Raw genomic sequence first — 19,637 nt, forward strand, 5'->3', positions numbered from 1 at the left:
TCTCAGAGTCAGAGCCAGGTGTAGGTGTCCACGTGAAGTCAACAAAGCTGAATCCATACAGAATGCGGATTGAAACTACAGTCTGGACTGAAAGAACACCACCTCCCAGAAGTGTTCGCATTTTACTCAGTGGATTCTTAGATTTCTAATGGAATGTGACTAATTACATTTCTCATACCGATATGCCAGGTCAATGGGGACAGCTGCTTTTTTTGGAATAACCATTTAAATTAAATAGCTTGCTGCTAATAATGTAAACCCTAACCATAGCTTGACTTGACACTATAAGTTTATGTAAGTAATATTTAACAAATATATTCTGAAAAAACAGGACACTGACGTGCATAGTTTTTATCCACTTCCATTCAGAGGTCAAGAATCAAAGCAGTACATTCAGTAACTTATAATTAAGAGCAAAAAGATCATGCAATATTTAGAGTTTATCTTCAGCGCTAGTCGCGGCCCTCCCTGTGCCATTTGTCCTGATACCTTCAAGATCTTCTTCTCCATCTGCAGTAGCCACGTGGCCCAACACATAGGCTGCCTAACCTCTCCGCACCCAAACCTGCATTAGGAAAAGACCTACTAATTATCTTACACACACTGAAGTGCAGATGACTAATGGAGATGGGGTGCTCCTCTCCCAGGATACTTCTGTTTCAACAGAAAAGTAATATTCTGGTTAGAACTATGAAATTTCAAGTGCCTGTAGGTAGGTACTTGAGGGGTACTTGAGAGTAGGTAGGTACTTGAGAGTAGGAAGCTCTCTATTTCACGTGATGGATTTTCCAGTGTCTTGAATAATTTACTAACAACAAGCTGTACCATTTGAAATTGTGATAAAAAATCTGGTAACTTTAGAAGATAATTGAGGAGATAAGTTTTTATTCCAATTTGTGTTTTTTTAAATCATGCTTTTCCTTCTGAGAGCTAGGAGAAACAGACTGAAAGCTTTCTTTGCATTTGGTGCTTCAGAACTATCCTTGACATGCAAAGTAACTGACATAGCTAAATTATAAATATGCTAGTAAATCGTATGATTGACATGATTTTAAATTATGTAGACACATCTACAGCAACATGTTCTTTGTCTTCTAGAGAGCAGGTTCAGAGCTTCTGGTCTGAATAATTTCCCCAGCTGTATTGATGCAGGCCATCTGATTAAAATAAAGTATATTTAAGTCTATGCTAGGCGTGTATGCCTTTATAAAATGTTTACTTTTATTAACAGATTAGCACTACCTGTCGTTATTGGTAGCACTGCTGTATTCAAAGAACTTAAGTTATAAAACTAAATTCTCTTGTGAAAGACATCAGGGCATATTAAGATATTTTAAAGTTTAGGGGTATTTGTAGCAATTCAAAAAAATCAGATTTTCTCATATTTTAAAAATTCCCATTAGCAATGCCTAAATATTGCCAGTAGTTTTTTATCAGAGTGATTCTGTTTCTGGAAGTTGAAAAGCATGTTACACATTTATAATCTCATCGTCTCTCTCCTCAATTCTGTGTGCAGGGCCCTGTATTTTTCCTTGAAGACGGGAAATCTACTATCTCATTGAATGACGCTTTGATGTGGGCAAAGGTGAACCCATTCTCACCTTTAGGGACTGGAATACGACTCAACCCATTTTGACAGGTTTTTCTCCATGTTTAACTGTTTTTTAAAAAAGACCTTTTGTGGGTTAATATTACCTTAACTTTTGTTGTGCACGACCAAAGGTTGAGGGGAGAAGGGGAGGTGGGAATAACAGTTGACTTAATTCATCAACTTCAAAAAATAAAATAGTTACGTAATTTCAAGGAAAAATAGGTGTATTCTTTATAAAATAGAGTAGCCATATTTGGGAGAAAGATAATATTTAAGTTATAAAAGACCGAAAAATATAAAAGAGCATATTAAAGTTTCAGAAAGGGTAAAAGGTACCAAAAGACTATATTTTTGAAACTTTGAAACATATAAAATAACACAACAGATAGAATAGTGCTTGACATGTAGTAAGTACTTAAGGAATATTGGAATATCAACATGTAACTGAGGTATGTAAGACTGATCTTCAAGTTAACAAACACCTATATTGTCCTCTGTAAAATATATAGTAAACCACTAGTTTTAGTTCATATTTAATAAAAAGTTTCCAGTTACGAGCTTACTGCGTGTCAATAAATGGATACATAGTCAAAATACTTACGAGTTTTATTTTTTAAAAAAAGAAGGCATTACCAAATTTTTTAACTGAAATTAAATGTGCAAGTATAAAGGACTAGGTTATGTAGGCATAACAGAAATTGACGCATGAAAAACACAAATGCAGTTAAATTGGTCTGAGAATTTACATTTGATGATAATTGACTATTTTAAAAGATATTTGATATGTATGGATATTAGTTTTGATTATGCATTTAATATTTACAGTAATCTCTAATTGATTTATATTAACTTTCTATAACATTTATTTGATAAATTTAGTTTCAAATTTCTATGAGTAAATAGGATATTAGTTAAAATTTGGGGTATATTATAAATTCAAGTTTTTAAAATATTTATTAAAAGAGTAAAACTATTGGGGCACCTGGGTGGCTCCGTCGGTTAGGCGTCCAACTCTTGATTTTGACTCAGGTCATGATCTCACGGTTGTGAGATCGGGCCCCACTTCAGACTCTATGTTCGGTTCCGTGTCCAACTCAGCGCTGGATGTGGAACCTGCATAATATTCCCCCTGCCTCTCCCCTACCCTTCCCTTCCCCTTCTCACTCTCTTTTTCTCTCTAAATATTAAAAAAAATAATAATAATAATAATAAAACTATTTTTTAAAAAATCTGAGGCATGACTACCAGTATTTCAATTGTATTAGAATTCTGATTTTGAGGTCTATGAAATTAATGTATGACTAGGAACAATAATACTTTGGTACTCGAGCTGTTTCATAGGATTCATAATATAGATGTTTTTGTCTAAAGAGTGAGCTTATATAAATAGAATAATTGTGGTTTTTTATTATATTTAAACCTGTTGCATTGAAAGTATTTAAAAAATTTTCTTAAACCCACTTCTAAAACAGAAAATAAGATATATATTATGTACTCTCTATTGCATTAACCACTTCTAACTCCTCAAAAAGACATTAGAAGGCCTAAATTCTATTTTATTAAAAAGATTTAATTAACACTGTAGAAGAGAATATATGTGACTCATTGATAGTGAGAAGTATTTTTTTAAATCCTTGGTTATATGTGTAACTCAAATTTTTTTAGGTGGGAGAATTTTTCATTAGCATATATGTAGTAAAATACACTTAAAAATGGCAGTTGAAATCCTACTATAATTCTCTTTGTTTTAAAATAGATTAAGAAGCCTATCTTCTGTGCTTTAACTACTTTGAAAGAAAAGATACCATTGAGTTTAAGTTATACACAGATAAACAATTATTTCCTTCTTCTGTATTTTAAATGAATGCGGGAAAATGATATTTTATGTACAAACTGAAAAAATATAACTCTTTAGCACATGAACATAATAGAGGAGGAACCAAATTTGTGTCTAAAATCTAAATTGAATTGATTCAAATATAATTTTTTTACTCTTTGACTTCTATAATGTTCTGTACCTTAGTATTAATTGTAACTATTAATTCTTCATAGAATTATGTCATTTGACCATGCCAGTCTGCATCTATTGTGCCTTAATATGAAAAACAAAGCAATTTTTTAAATTTATAAAAGGTTTTCCATTGTTACATTTCATATGCATGAAAACCCAAACAAATAATATTAGCTTATTTTACTATAAGAAGATGTCTATATTATTGATATCATGGGCAAATTATTTTGCAAGATTACATATGCTTTTAGGAAAGAAGTCTCCTTAGATAATGGTTTTGAAAGCATTGGAAAAATATTTTGTCTATAGAAAGTACCAGGTGGTTAACAAAATTGCAACATCAAAATGAGTTCCGTCTTGGGAAATATGATTTTTATGTCAATCAAAATTGACATATATGTGTGTATACATATATGTCTGTGTATACATATATGTATATATGTATATGTATACACACACATATAGATTTTTCCATGAAATCATCCAGAGGTGTTCAGGAACATGGTTGCATTAAAGCAATGACTTGTATTTTGTTGTCCTTAAAATAGGAAAATTGACACTTTTTTGGTCTTAAGTCAAAAGGCATTCTGAATATAGTAAAAGCGTCCCTAATTGTTTATAAAATTTTGGGTTTAGATTTAGTGTAGCAGTAATACAGAAGATATCTTTATGGTCAACTCTTAATAAGTGCTTATTGCACTATATCTTTGAAACATTTATTCCTAAATAATTGAAAAAAGTACTCTTCTGGTAAATTTAATTAGCCGTATGACAGTGCTATGATATGGCATGTAGTTATCGAGATTTGTATGTCTGTATGTACGTATTTCAGGTCCCCTAAATTTCAGGAAACACTGCAGTTAAAACCAGATATGACAGAGTTAACCGCTAAAATGAGCATCAGCCTTGTCCCCACATATGCCATTGAGAGAACACGGTCTCTCCATAAACGCTGGGCCAGAATCATCAGAGGTGTGAAGGGCTGAGCTGTTCATCTGTGTTATTACTTTACTTGGAAACCTAGAAAAATCACTTCTTTAGGCTTTTCAGGAAGATGATTCTCCAACTTGTAAGAAATACTGACTGTAGTAAACCCCAAAATTAGCATAAAAGGGGAAAAGCTTACTAATAATGCAAACAGCGTATCACAGAGGCATCCGGTCCCTGATGAGTGTTGTGCCAATTGATTGAAAAGGTTGTGCTCCCAGAGGAGCTGCTGTTGCTCCTAGAAAAGCTCCTTGCTTCCTTCTGCCAAAGATCCTTTGTGAAGTAAATGGCCTTCTTAAGATACACCTGTAGTGTTGGCCTCTCTTAATAATACAACTCATCTTCCTGAAGCTCTTGAAGTTACCTACTTTGACCATACCTGCTACCTCCATTTATTTGCTCACTATGAAGCATACAGTGTATTTCGTATTTTCCACTGCTCTCCAGAGGCCCCATGGGAGTCATGAGAACTTACCATAGGCAGTGGTGAGTGATCAGCTTTTTCAGGGGATTGAACATACAGTCAGGAGAAGAATAAAGAAACATTTTGTATGACTCTCTACCCAAATTTAAATCCTTTTCTCTGGATCTTTTCCCCAGCTGAGGTTCCAAAGACTTGCTTCTATAGCCCCTTCCTAAGGAACTATATTTTATGGGTTAAAAATTAGTCTCATAATTTTCTACTTTAGATTTGTGCCAGTAGAGTGCAAGGTAACAGGGGTGCCTGGGTGGCTCAGTCGGTTGAGTGTCCGACTTCAGCTCGGATCATGATCTCACAGTCTGTGGGTTCAAGCCCCGCGTCGGGCTCTGTATTAACAGCTCAGAGCCTGGAGCCTGCTTCGGATTCTGTCTCCCCCTCTCTCTGCCCTTCTCCTGCTCGCACTCTGTCTCTCTCAAAAATAAATAAACGTAAAAAAAATCGTTTTTAAAAGAATGCAAGGTAACAGATGGGTAACGTGTAGCTGCTTACGGTACGCATTTAAACTATATACCCTTTACCTCAGATAAAACTAGATTGTACACTCACTCCCAAGAAGCCATCCTATTTCATGTGGGCCCTCTTTAATTTCTTTCACTAAATATTACCTGCCCCAAATGTGAAATTAAACACAGAAGTCTCTGGAGATAGAAATTCTAATAAAGCCAAGCCTTCAGCAATGCAAAACAACGAACAGAGTTTAGCTGGAGATTGGCGTGTGTGTCTCAGGATCCAGCATTAGTAATGCTCATCTTGGAAGTCAGATGAGACTGTTAATGAGAGAGCGTAACACCATGACTAATTACAGTTGAAGACAATTTTCCAAATGTGAATGTAAAATTATAAGAATGCGTGAAAGAGAATCCATCTTTCAAGATATCGGCCATCTCTGGTTTCCCTCCACTAAAATTCTGGGGAGTGGCAGCAACCAGTAGAAATTTTTCAGTTGAGCTAAATGGTTTGCTAAACACCAGAACCAAATTCCAAGTGAGGCACAATTTTTCCTCTCCCACAACTCCCTATCAACAAGAAGGACGGTGCCTGTTTTTTAAAAATGTTTTTAAGTCTAGCTGTTTATGGGAGTGGGCAGTATTCTTTCCGGGCCAATGTGTGATAATCACCGTTCGGAATGCATTCTTTCTGAGTGCATGTGATGTGTAGATATATATCAGGCAAAGTGGTTGCTCTTTTCATTTCTGATGAGGAAAACATAACAAAGCAGATCCACCATTGCTACAGAATTGATGAGAGAAAACTTTTACCTGTCACGGTGAATTATGTTTAACTGTACCTTTTAAAATGATTTTTGCCCCTTCTCTGTTGATTTTGCGTTTTCAGCAGTACCTGGCACAGGTGTTTTAATACGTGGTTGTTGAATTGAAAAAAAAAAAAAACAACAACACGTTTTGAGCCCAATTATGGATAAGACATCGCTTTAATTTACTTATATACCCACAACCAGGTGATTAGAGCCTCTAGGATGGCAGGAGACGCTGCATTACATCTTCAAAGCCATTGGACACGTGCTTTTCAAGGTTACTTTTTTGTGTTCGTGATAGGGTTCATAGCAGATTCAAAAGAATATTTTCCAGCTTGTTTGACATGAATTCTTCTAAGTGGATTGCCAACAGTACCTGTATTTCCTGGCATATTTAAATAAACAACATTAAAATCAGTCTGTGGTTATTAAACATTTGCGCGATGATCAGTGTTTCTAACATACGGAACTTGCACAAGGATCAGCGACAGTCTGAACACAGGTTCATCTACGTGCCTGGTAAGTAGAATATTTAAAGCACGCAGTGTAGTGGCCGTAAATAAAAAATCGGAATGCCCCCCACTTCCAAAAGCCATTAGCAGTGCCTAAAATACCCGGGGCTTAGTTCGGTGTATCTGATACTGAATATGACTCAACTATTTTTAGATGTTGTTTCAGAAAGCAGCTGAGGCCTCGATTCTAACAGTGCTGAGATTTGGCAAATACACACAATTCGCAGTTTAGTTTCTGGAACTCTGATTGCAATGAAGCGTCCAAACTGGCTGACCTTCCAGGTCGCTCAGTTCTCATGTGAGGGACCAGTGGCAGCTAAGAACTGTATTCTCCCTCGGCCCACGAGTTCACTAGATGCTAGGTTTAGGTAAACATAGGGAGGGACTTCAGTGTTAACGAGAAAACAAAGGCAACAACCTATCTTACAATTAATTTTTGCCACCCTCTTTGAGAATTAGAAGCTTTTGAGGTGAACAGCCTGTGGATTTGGTGCCGTTACTTGCCGCGCAGTCTGAGATGGTGAAATAGGATCCTGTTTTACCTGCGGCCTAGCTCTGCTCCCCTCCTTCCGCTCGCTCCGATTATGTTAGCTGACCTGACCTAAACACTCTGCTCTTTCAGTAGAAACAACTGAGATGGAATCCCTTGAATTAATTTGGAAAAAATAAAATCCAGCAAAACAGCTCTCATCCATGTAATTACCAAAGTGAGCTGCACACCATTCATTAATTTCCGTTATGCCCAGACTAAGAGGATCCAAGTTTCTGGAATAGGATTGAGAGAAGTAGAGAGAGAAAAGCATGTTTCTTCCCATCCTGATCTGTCCTGGTGGTGTCTTGCTTAGCCCATCACCCACTTTGAAAAGGATGGAGGAAGCCCACTGCAGTGAGGGGGACTCGTGGAAGAGCATGGAGAGAATAAAATGGGGGAGAAGTCACGTGCGGCAGTTGCTACGTCATTACAGTCGTAAAAGCAGGACTCCACTCGCCTTGGAGTTGTGATCCGAAATGAGAGCATTATTTTTCTAAAACCTCATTTGTGACCTTGAAATGTTTCTGGAAAGATAAAGGAATGTTCTTCAGCTATTCAAGTATCAGTAGCCATCATTGTGTGTACACACACACACACACACACACACACATATATATGGACACTTTGCATCTGTTTCTGATGCAGGAAGGAGGCCTTGCAACATCTCATTCCTCTTCCCGCCTTCTCATTGCAGGTCCCGAAGCAAGTGGTCCTGTGCTTTCCCACCCCCAGGCAGGTCCAAGTAGTCATCAGGGGAAAGAGGCAAGCAAGGGAACCAACAGAGCACCACTCCCCCCCACCCCAGCCCCCCAGCCTCTGCCCTGGAGCCACAGCTTCTACCTGCTGGAGCTCTCCCTGCAGGCGTCAGTGCTGGAAGAAGGTTGAGGCAGGTTGAAGGAGAGGATGTGTTCCCAGAATCTGAAGGTGAAACTATGGATACTTATTTTTTTTTCCATAGAAACGTCATTATTCACTTCTGTCGAGTTGAGTCATGCTGAGTACCATGCCTCAAGCATATGAGTTAGACCTTTTAAGGGACTGTTCTAATGTCTAGATATTACAAAGTGTGCTCTTAGAAATGGTAGTTCTACCAGGCCATTAGCAAAACAAAACCAAATTAAGAGTGATGTGTGATCAAATAGAGTTTGGAAAACACTTCCCTGGGTACCTCTCCTCTTCACTGTCTACAATGAGTATTAGCATATTAAAGGCTCTGAGAAATCACAAGTTTAAAAGGAGGAATCTGTTAACATTGCTTTTCCAGACCCTGTATAAACAAAGGCCTGTGTCCCCCACCCCCCGTGAAACCCTTAACATTTTAGGAATCCTGCCTTGTAGGACAGGTCCCCTAATATTTTCCATCAGAGCCCTGACAGTAAAAACAAAACATGGACACTCAGTTAAGTTCGAATTTCAGATGAGCAATGAATAATTTTCAATGAAAGTATGTCCTCAACATGTCCCCGTAATTATTGGTTTTATTGGTTATATCTGTTTTTATTCACTAAATCTAGAACCTACTTTGTGGGCAGCGACTCGGCCCTGCTTTTGTCGCGTAAAAGCAGCCCATAGACATGGCATGCGGAACGGTCCTGGCTGTGTTCCAGTACAACTTTATGAACATAGGAATTTGAACTTCATACAATGTTCGTGCATCAGAAAATACCATTTTTCTTCTGATACACTGTTTGAACCATTTAAAAATGTGAAAGCCATTCTTAACTTGCAGGCTCTACAAAAACAGGGTGTGAGACTGATTTTGGCTTATGGGCTCTAGATTGCTATGCTATGAACACTTTCTGAACTCCCAGGATTTAAACTAGGGGCTTGTTGTAATACAAGTATGCAAGAATCCGTATCTGCCTTAGGGCTGATTCCTTACCTGCTGGTAGAGAATTGAGCTTTGAGCTCTGCACTGGCCTTCACCTGTTTCAGACCCACCTCTTTAAAGATACATCAGAGCTGAAGTGGGTCCTTTAGTTGGGGTGGGGTGGGGGGAACCTGGCTTGGAAACCTCCCCAATGTGACCGGCACTCAGCAGACTGTGTGGCCCCTCCACCTACCCAGAGCATGCCGACACCAGCCTAATACACAGTTTTAGACTGAATGCCTAGACCAACATTTTCACTGTTTAAAAAAATTCTAAGGAACCAAGTAGCAGCAAAAGGTTCAGTTCACAGGTAAAAAGTTAAGAATAAAACCACAGTAACAAAGACTCACGTAAAACAGGAGCAACTCTTTCCCTTGAAATCATGGAATTATATTTGCACCGAGAGCCATGGGTCAGAAGGTGGTCAAGAGTAAGTTCTCCCACTGTTGGTTTGACCTCAAACCATTCTATGAAATAGGAACACAAAAACTGTTAGAAAATCACTACGGCCAGGGCCAGAATAAGACACTGTCATTTATTTTTTTTTAATTTTTTTTTCAACGTTTATTTATTTTTGGGACAGAGAGAGACAGAGCATGAACGGGGGAGGGGCAGAGAGAGAGAGGGAGACACAGAATCGGAAACAGGCTCCAGGCTCCGAGCCATCCGCCCAGAGCCTGACGCGGGGCTCGAACCCACGGACCGCGAGATCGTGACCTGGCTGAAGTCGGACGCTTAACCGACTGCGCCACCCAGGCGCCCAAGACACTGTAATTTAAAAATTAGGCAAATTCTTTAGACATCTGTTTTATCATATTCTTAAGAGTGGTGTGAATATGAAGATTATTAACCTTCTCCCCACATTTTTCACATCTTTGATGCACAAGATAGTGGCTTTAAAAAAGTTATTTCAAAAAAACCCGTTATTTTAAAGACTATCTTTATGTTCTTAGTTTTTTTGATAAGTTTTTATTCAGTAATAATATGTATACAGAAAAGTAAACAAATTATGTGTTTACAGCTTGATGAATTTTTGGAATGAATACACTTGGGGTAGCCATCACCCAGGTCAAGAGATCATGTATTACTAGTAAGTACCCCCCAAGTCCCCTGCTTGTCTCTCCTACACAGTATCCTAAAAAGAAAATACTGTATTGACTTCTGTCATCACAGGTTAAATGATTTCTTAAATATTATTTATATTTCATATGAACAACATGCAGTATCTGTTTTGTAAACCTATTTATGCTTTAAAAATAGTGACTTAAAATTATCTCTTCATTTCCCCTATCTCTCATTAACTAGTTCTATAATTCTATCTATCACACTTGGATATCAACTTCCCTGGGCTTCTAAAGATCACTTACTGCTCCTCTGCAGCTTGAAGAAGAGTCTAAGGTTATTTCTACTTATCAGCCAGACCCTGTTCATGCTAAATACAGCTCTGGTCAGCAGCATCCTCAGAACTATAATTATCACAGTTCATGACTTTGAGCTTCAAATCAGCGGCCTCAAAGATCAAGATGGGTGATAACAGAATACTATTGCAGAATCTGAAAGGTTGAGGTGATCCATGGCTAAAGAGAAAGTGTGCTCACGGGAGGACAAGAGAGATACAGGTTAACTTTGTGCAAAGATGGACTTTTAATTAGAAGATTAAATAGAATACTTGTGTTTGGCTCTAGAAATCCCAATGAGAACCAGTGAGTGACAGTGATGGTGAGATAGACTAAATATAAGCAAACATTCTGTATGAAAAATAATCGTATCTGATTTATGGTGTTAGAAATAAGGTAACTTGACAAAACTAAAATGCTGAAGTGCGGTAAGGGGCTGACAAGGAGCCGTCAGTGTGGTAGGGTCCTTATAGTTGGAGAAAGAGTAAAGACATTAATTTTAGACGAGGATAAGTCTGCATGGTAAAATTTCTAGAATGGCACTACAAAGAGTAGAAATTTAAAATTTTCCAAGTCAGTTTGGGGGGTGGGGGGAGACAGTCTTTACAAAAAATTCAATCCAATCATTGCAAAAGAAGAAAAGATAGGTGAAACAATAACAAGAAACGGAAAAAGAATAAAGAGCACAAAACACCACGATAGACGTGAATGCAAATATAGCAGTAGGCAGTACTACTGAATTCCTAACAGTAAAAGTCACGGTGAATGAAATAAATAGGTCCGTGCAACAGGATACTTCAAAGAGGGAAAAATGGCAGGACTTGTTTACCAAGTGCCAACACTTGCTATAAAGCCATAGTAACTAAGATCGTACGGGTGATGAAGTTGCACACATTTAGACAAAATCAGCTAGGATATATATATATAGGAAACAGGCCCAGATACACACAGAAACTTGGAAAGTTTGAGACATAAGGATACTACAAATCAGTGGGGAAAGAACAGACTATTCAAAAAATGGTTCTGAGACCATTGGTTCTCCATTTTAGTTGCAGACAAATTAAGATCTTTTTTTTTTTTTTAAATTAAGATCTTGAAAGAGACTAACCCCTTATCAGGTACATGCTTTGCAAACATTTTTTCCCCATTTTATAGTTCCCTTTTCACTCTTGTTTCCTTTGCTATGCAGGAAGCACTTTAGTTTGATACAACCCCATGTATTTATTTTTGCTTCTGTTGCCTGTGTTTTGGATGTCATTTCCAAAAATTCATTGCCAATACCGAGAAGCTTTTTCTCTGTGTTTTCTTCTGGCAGTTATATGGTTTCAGGTCTCATGTTTAAGTTTTTTAATCCATTTGGGTTTGATTTGGGGTGTGAGATTCTTCAAGTGGATATCCAGTTTTCTCAGCATGATTATTGAGGAGATAGATTGTCCTTTCCCTATTGTGTGTTCTTGGCATCCTTATTCAAGATCAGGTGATTGTAAATGCATGGATTTATTTCTGGGCTCACTGTTCTGTTTCATTGGTTTACATGGCTGTTTTTTATGCCAGTACCTTATTGTTTTAATATAGTTTGAAATCAGGAAGTGTGATGCTTCCAGCTTTGTTCTTTCAGAGAATTGCTTTGGGTTTTCAGGTTCTTTTGTGATTCCATGTGAAGTCAGGATTGTTTTTTCTATTTCTGTAAAGACTGCCATTCAGTTTTGCGAGCTTGCATTGACTCTATGGATCAATTTGGTAGTATGGGCATTTTAACAATATTAATTCTTCTAATCCATGAACATGGGATGTCTTTCCATTTACCTGTGTCTTCTTTCCTTCATCAGTGTTTAATACTTTATAAGGAAGTAATATCCAAAACGTATAAGGAATTCATACAACTCAATACTGAACAAAGCAAATAACCCAATTAAAAATGGGGCAAAGGACCTAAGTAGATGTTTCTCAAATACAAATGGCAAGCAGGTGTATGAAAGGTGCCCGACATCACTAATGATGACCAATAATCAGGGACATGCAACCAAAACCACAATAATATATCATCATACATCTGTCAAAATGGCTGTTATCCAAAAAGACAAAAGATAAGAAGTGTTCATGAGGATGTGAGAGAAAAGAGAACCCTTCTACACTGTTGCTGGAATGTAAATTGACACAGCCATCATGGAAGCAATATGGAGATTCTCTCCCAAATTAACTACTGTATGATTCAGCAATCCCGCTTCTAGGTATATGTCCCAAGGAAACAGAATCAGTATCTCAGAGAAATATCTGCATCCCCATGTTCACTGCAGCAATACATTAGCCAAAGATACAGAAACAACCTAAATGTCCAAAAATGGATGACCGTATAGAGAATATGTACATGTATACATACACACATGCACACACTCAAAATGGAATATTAATCCGCCTTTAAAAAGAAGGAAATTTGGGGGGTGCCTGGATGGCTCAGTCTGTTAAGCTTCCAACTCTTGGTTTGGGCTCAGGTTATGATCTCACGGTTCATGGTTAGTGAGGAGCCTGTTTGGGATTCTCTCTCTCCCCCTCCCTCTGCCCCTGCCCGCTGGCACAGTCTCTTTCTCAAAATGAATAAATAATAAATGAAAAGGAAAATTTATCATTTGCAACAATACAGATAAAACTAGAGCACGTTATGCTAAGAGAATTAAGCCGGACATGGAAAAACAAATACTGCATTTCCACTTCTATGTGGAATGTAAAACAGGCTCTTCGAAGCAGAGAGTGAAATGGTAATTTCTAGGGATGGGGTGGAGGGGCACGTGAGGAGATGCAGATCAGAGGTGCAAAGTCTCAGTTATGCAGGATGGGTAAGTTCTGCAGGTCTAACGTGTGGCATGGTGACTGCATCTAATAGTGTATTGTGTACCCGAAATTTGCTAAGAGGGTAGACCTCAAGTGTACTCACTGCACAGAGCAAGCAAGCAAGGAAAAAAGAAAAGGGAAGAAAGAAAATGGCAACCTTGTGAGGAGATGGATATTTTATTTTAATGTTTATTTTTGAGAGCGAGAGAGCCTGAGCAGGGGAGGGGCAGAGCGAGGGGAGACAGAGGATCCAAAGCGGCCTCTGCACTGACAGCAGCCAGCCCAATTCAGAGCTTGAACTCAGGAACCGTGAGATCATGGCCTGAGCCAAAGTCAAACGCTCAACTGATTGAGCCACCCAGGCGCTCTGAGCATGGATATGTTTGATTGCAGTGATCATTGAACAATGTATATGTAAATCGAAACACCAAGTTTTACACCTTAAATATATGTAATTTCTATTTGTCACTTATACCTCAGTAAAGTTGAAAAATTATTTTAAATGAAAGGCTAACATAGCAACATTTTTCTAGGTATGTCTCCTGAGGCAAGGGAAATAAAAACAAAAACTCTTTGGACTACATCAAAATTAAAAGCTTCTGCACAGCAAAGGAAACAGTCCACAAAACTAAAAGGCAGCCTGCTGAATGAGAGAGGATATTTGCAAATGACACATCCAGTAAAGGGTTAGTAGTATTCAAAATATATAAGGAACTGATACAACTCAACACCCAAAAAACAATCCAATTAAAAAATGAGCAGAGACACGAACAGATGTTTCTTCAAAGAAGACATCCAGATGGCCAACGGACACATGAAAAGATGCTCAATAGCACTCGTCACCAGAGAAATGCAAATCAAAACTACAATGAGATACCACCTCACACCTTTAGTCAGAATGGCTAAAATAAAAAACACAAGAAACAACAAGTGGTGGTGAGGATGTGGAGAAAAAGGAACCCTTTTGCACCGTTGGTGGAAACGCAAACTGGTGCAGTCACTCTGGAAAATGATATGGAGGTTCCTCAAAAGGTGAGAAGTAGAACTGCCCTACAATCCAGTAATTGCACTACTAGATATTTACCCAAGGACTACAAAAATACTAATTCAAAGGGATACATCACCCCGATGTTTATAGCAGCATTATTTACAATAGCCAAATGATGGAAGCAGCCAAAGCATCCATCTATGGATGAATGGATAAAGACGATATGGTGTGTATGTTTATATGTATATAAACATAACGTATATATACATATATATCTATATATACATACATACAATGAGTTATTCAGCCATAAGAAAGAACGAAATCCTACCGTTTGCAACATGGATGGAGCTCGATAGTACAATGCTAAGCAAAATAAGTCACCCAGAGAAAGGCAAATAAATACTATATGATTTCACTCATATGTGGAATTTAAAAAACAAAAAAAATGAGCAAAGGGGAAGAAAAGACAAAACAACTAAGAGACTCCTAACTACAAACAGATGGTCACCAGAAGGGAGGTGGGTGGAGGATGGGGAAATAGGTGATGGGGATTAAGGATGCACTTGGGATGAGCACTGGGCATTGTATGGAAGCAATCACTAAATCGTACACCTGAAACTGATAGAACGTTGTGTTAACTGGAATCAAAATTTTTTAAAAATGGAAAGGCTAAACCTTAGTCAAGGTAAGGATAGGAGAATATTTTTATAACCTCATGATGCCAACAGTATTAATTATGAAGTTTGTATTTGTTTTTCATTTCTGCCATAACAAATTACCATAAAGTTGGTGGCTTATGAACAATAGCCATCTTTACTCTCACAGTACAGAAGTCTATGGGCTTCTTTTTAGAGGCTCACCAGGCTGAAATCGAGATGTTAGCAGGGCCACATTCCTTCTGGAAGCTCTGGGGATGAATCCTCTCCCATGCTTATTCATGTTTTTGGCAGAATTTGGCTTCTTGCAATTCTAGGTCCAAAATCTGTCTTGTTGCTGGCTGTCCCTGAGAGTTGTTTGAGGCCATGCCCTCACCTTGTGCTCTCCAGGTGGCCTCTGTGGCAGTGGCAGGTTGAGGCCCTCCCACACTTCAAATCGTTCCTGCTTCTGCTGCACTCCTCTGAGTCCACTTGGAGAACGATCTCAGCTTTTAAGGGCTCATGTGATTAGACTGGATCCGCCTGAATAATCCAGCATAAACTCCCTATTTCGAGGTCTGTGACTTCTGCAAAGCCTCTTTTGCCATGTAATACAACGTATTCACAGGTTCCAGGGATTGGGGCATGAACAACATGGGAGACATTCTACCTAGTACAGAGTTTGATAAAATCTTCTCAATTAAGAAATACATATGAATGAAGTGCGCATAAACAAACTTTTTGAAATCAAGGCAATGACAAAGGCTGCAGGACAGTGGTTACTCTCAGAGGCAAGTATGAAGAAGGCGGTAAGAGCAGGACACCAGGAGAATATAAAGCTATGGGTGATGTTCCACGTCATAGATTATGCAGTGATACACAAATATTTATTCATTGTCTTTTTAAAGTTGTACATCTACATTATATGCATGCATGAATCACAGCAGAATTAGTGTTTAAAAACCTACAAAAGAATTTGACTATATAATTCCACAACAGGATTAATGACCTCAGTTCTTTTCTACTCACAAATTCATGAGTAAGAGCAAATAACGAAGAGAAACAAAAAATGATAGGCAGTGGAAGATGAACAGAGCCACAGGAAGAAAACCAAAATATCCAACTCACATTGTGAGGGGAAGTTACAGTTACTGCTCTCCTTAGAAAATGGCTCTTTTCTTCAGAAAGTGGGGGTTCCAATGAGGGAGAAATCCTACTGACCTACAGCTGCCTCATTCTTGAATGGTTTTAGTGCCACGGTCATGATGAAGTCACTAAATGTCTGGAATCAAGGACTATAGAATTCTGAGACCAATGGTGTCCTAAGTTAAGTGTTAGTAAAGCAACCACAATGAAAGAAAGAAAGTTCACTTATTTTGTTTGTCATTTGTTGGGACTCTGATGGCAAATGCTTTGGATGCTTTGAGAATTATTTCAGTGATCTCTCTGGAAGATTGCCGTGGGTTGCCTCCATCTGCCTTACCTTACGTACCCAGTCTACATACCGAGGCTACTACAGGACAACCATGACCATGGTCTGGAAATCATCTAGAGCAAATCATGGTAATCCAGGCTTTTCCTAAAGTACTTACATCCTGATGAAGTCTGAAATATTCTCATCCTCGTTAGTAACTTGATATTTGAACTTACTTCCCACAGAATTTTATGTGAACATAGTCACTCTTTTCTAAAAAGAAAGTGTTAATATACTAAGTTAACCTATGCTTTCATTTAAAAAAATATGCCGTAAACCACTCCAGTGATGATAAATCATTCCACTGCTAAGCATAAGAGAACCACTTTCCCTTTAAACCAGGGATAGAAAAAGTAGAGTTGGGACAGACAGTGGTCAACCTTTCTTTCATCTGTACTCAAGCATAGCCTCACTACGTTGGGAAGAATTCAGTTGACTATTTCCAAGGAAAACTTACTGGGATTCAATTTTCTCCTTAATTTTCTTTGCAACATTTGTAAAAGGAAGAGGAACTCTACTTTAAGTTCATTGCTGAGCGTGTTGGGATTGCTTTTTATCTCTGATGACCTAATGTTATCTTTAATCGACTTGGAAGCTGTGGAGCTAGGAACCAGGGGCAGACGCATCTGGTAACTGTAGTCTGTGAAATTCACGAGGTCATCCTGGATACTTTTAATTCTGGAAAGAAAAGAATATTGTTGACAAGCCATATTTTAGTAATGAGATTTATATTATCAAATTTTCATTTTAAGTTGTATCGCTAGAAGATTCCAAATGACTTACTCTCGATGCGTTAGCAAAGTATAAACCTCTTGTATTAGTATTTCAGGTACTCCAGCTTTGCAATGAATTGTTCCATGGATTAGCTCTTTAGGTAATTTAAGTCTTTTTCTTGCCAGGAACTTTAATAGTAGAAAGAAGGTATTTTCATTATAAGAAGCTACGTAAAAATCTTCATTTACTTTGTATTCACCTTAACCCCCTTTTTTTTTGTCTCTCAACTAATAGTTTTTAATTTTAACATGTTAATTATTAAAAAATATCGTTCAGCAAGAAAAGCAACCGTTCTATCCTACTCCAATTTGAAATGAGTTTCGTAAGTGACTCCTGAGAAACTTTAATAACATTCATTTTAATACACGGAAACAAGCTTCCAGCTTCGTGGCACAGCCACACGCACGTGTGTGTAGATATCCACGACATCAGGAGTACACCATTTAAAACACAAACTTCTTAGGGGCGCCTGGGTGGCGCAGTCGGTTAAGCGTCCGACTTCAGCCAGGTCACGATCTCGCGGTCCCTGAGTTGGAGCCCCGCGTCAGGCTTTGGGCTGATGGCTCGGAGCCTGGAGCCTGTTTCCGATTCTGTGTCTCCCTCTCTCTCTGCCCCTCGCCCGTTCATGCTCTGTCTCTCTCTGTCCCCCCAAAAATAAATAAACGTTGAAAAAAAAAATTAAAAAAAAAAAACCCACAAACTTCTTAAAGTCGATGACTGCTAATTTACCTTCTCCAACTGTGCCCAGTTATCCAACTTGACTTTCAAAGAAGTTCCATTTTCAAAGGATGACAATTTAAGGTCCCTGGGGTAATATATAGTGAATATTTCTGCAATCAGGAAGCCATTTGAAAAATCCCTGATCCATAATATTAAAGAAATGAAATACAATGTGGTTACTTTTACAGTTTGTTTTATAATCAATTAACACCAATTTAATATTCCACACTGACAGCAAATAACTTATAAAATTAGTTTTGTTGGATCATTGCTCTAAGGAAGACCTGCTATGGAATAGAATTTTAATAAGATTAGATACACACTAAAAGCTTTCGTGTTCTTTTTATGAACCCAAACTATTAATTTGTATTGAATCTTCATTTTAACAAGATCCCTAGGTGATTCCGATGCACATGGAAAATTTCAGGCATGTCTCTATTAAGGAATATTGAAATTAGTAAACCAGAGTCTGCAAAAAAGTCATCGTCTTCATATTTATGGAAATTAGTTCGCATTCCTAGAGCAGATATTAACCGCCCTTTACGTTCAGGGTGGCTGCAGTTCAGCAGCAACTTTTTTCCAGTCCCTGATTGGAAAAACTAGATGCCATCCAGAGGATAAACTGATCCCCACGATTATTAATGTCCAGTGTCTCTAAAGAAAGAGCCTTGACTATCAGTATTTTTTTGTAGTCACCAAGGCATTCTATATTAGCTTAAATCTAAAATGTGATGATTGAATGGGTAAATGAATAAGTGAGTGCTTCATCATGTATTTTCCAGGCCCGCTCCCTAAAAGAAGGGGTGTGTGTGTGCGCGCGCGCGCACCGCGCGCTGAGCGGGTGGGGGTCGGGGTCTGAAACCTAAACCCGGGGAGTAGGCCGTCTGCGCCCAGTGCCGCGGCGGGGCAGGCGGGGCAGCCGAGTGGTCGGCGGGTCCCCGGGGTGCTCAGGCCCCGTCTAGGCGGCTTGCTCCTGCACCTGTTGACGTTCCTAGGAAAGAAGGTGAGATCCAGGCCCTGGAGCCAGCGCAGAACCGACGGGGACAGGCGGGAGCTCTTCGGTGGATGCGGATAGACCAGATATTTCTTAGGCTTCCCTCGGATGGGAGCTGCTGCCTGTAGCGAAAGTGACGGTGACTTGGGTAGAGCTGCCGCCGGCAGTGTCAAAAGCCTTCTTCCCAGGCCGGCAGCAGCCATGTCGCTTTCTGGGTTTCTATGGCAGCATCCGCGGCGGGGCGGGGCCTCGTGGGGGCGGGGTCTCAGCGCGGCTGGGCGGGGCCCGTAGGTGGGCGGGGCTTGGGCGGGGGCGGTTGTTGGGCCTCGCGCGCTCCCCAGTTTGCAGAGCTCACGCTCTGGTCTGGGGCGATTCCTGGCCCCAATCTTGGTTGTAGTTAGCCTGTCTTCTCCCAACCCTTCGTCCTTCCAAATTTACTTTTTAGATATTGTGGATTCAGCCCAGCCAAAGGCCTATTGTCGGTCAAACATTTTGAGGATGGGAGAAGCTTCCAGAAGACAAGGTCAGTTTTTGTTTAGAAATCGGAAATGGTGGAGTATTTGCTTCAAAACGCCAAAGAAAAA

The 19,637-nt window shown here is 39.0% G+C and overlaps 2 protein-coding genes across 14 annotated transcripts in view; one reads left to right on the forward strand and one right to left on the reverse strand.

The window, feature by feature from the left end:
- WDR17 (WD repeat domain 17) overlaps positions 1-3,587 on the forward strand; it is a 107,797-nt gene extending 104,210 nt beyond the window's left edge. For all 9 annotated transcript variants that reach the window (XM_023252308.2, XM_023252307.2, XM_019828217.3 and 6 more), the window contains one exon: positions 1,517-3,587. In XM_023252308.2, the coding sequence (XP_023108076.2) occupies positions 1,517-1,636 (120 nt within the window). In that variant the 3' untranslated portion in view covers positions 1,637-3,587. The remainder of the gene's footprint in view (positions 1-1,516) is intronic.
- Positions 3,588-6,483: 2,896 nt separating this feature from the next.
- Positions 6,484-19,300, reverse strand: SPATA4 (spermatogenesis associated 4). Of its 5 annotated transcripts, none has more exons than XM_045055191.1 (8): positions 19,039-19,300; positions 18,069-18,198; positions 17,349-17,467; positions 17,023-17,243; positions 9,590-9,706; positions 8,210-8,299; positions 7,827-7,893; positions 6,484-6,710 (listed from the first exon to the last, which is right to left on the reverse strand). In XM_045055191.1, the coding sequence occupies exons 1-7, from the start codon at positions 19,254-19,256 to the stop codon at positions 7,871-7,873; spliced, it is 918 nt and encodes a 305-aa protein (XP_044911126.1). In that variant the 5' UTR covers positions 19,257-19,300; the 3' UTR covers positions 6,484-6,710; positions 7,827-7,870. The 5 variants fall into 5 exon arrangements, with proteins under 5 accessions (XP_044911126.1, XP_044911127.1, XP_006930608.1 ...); XM_045055192.1 differs by having other exon boundaries at positions 8,210-8,287; positions 19,039-19,299; XM_006930546.5 differs by lacking the exon at positions 7,827-7,893 and having other exon boundaries at positions 8,210-8,287.
- Between the last annotated feature and the right edge of the window lie 337 nt (positions 19,301-19,637).

The sequence above is a fragment of the Felis catus genome, chromosome B1, assembly GCF_018350175.1.
Source record: "Felis catus isolate Fca126 chromosome B1, F.catus_Fca126_mat1.0, whole genome shotgun sequence".
Classification (NCBI taxonomy): Eukaryota; Metazoa; Chordata; class Mammalia; order Carnivora; family Felidae; genus Felis; species Felis catus.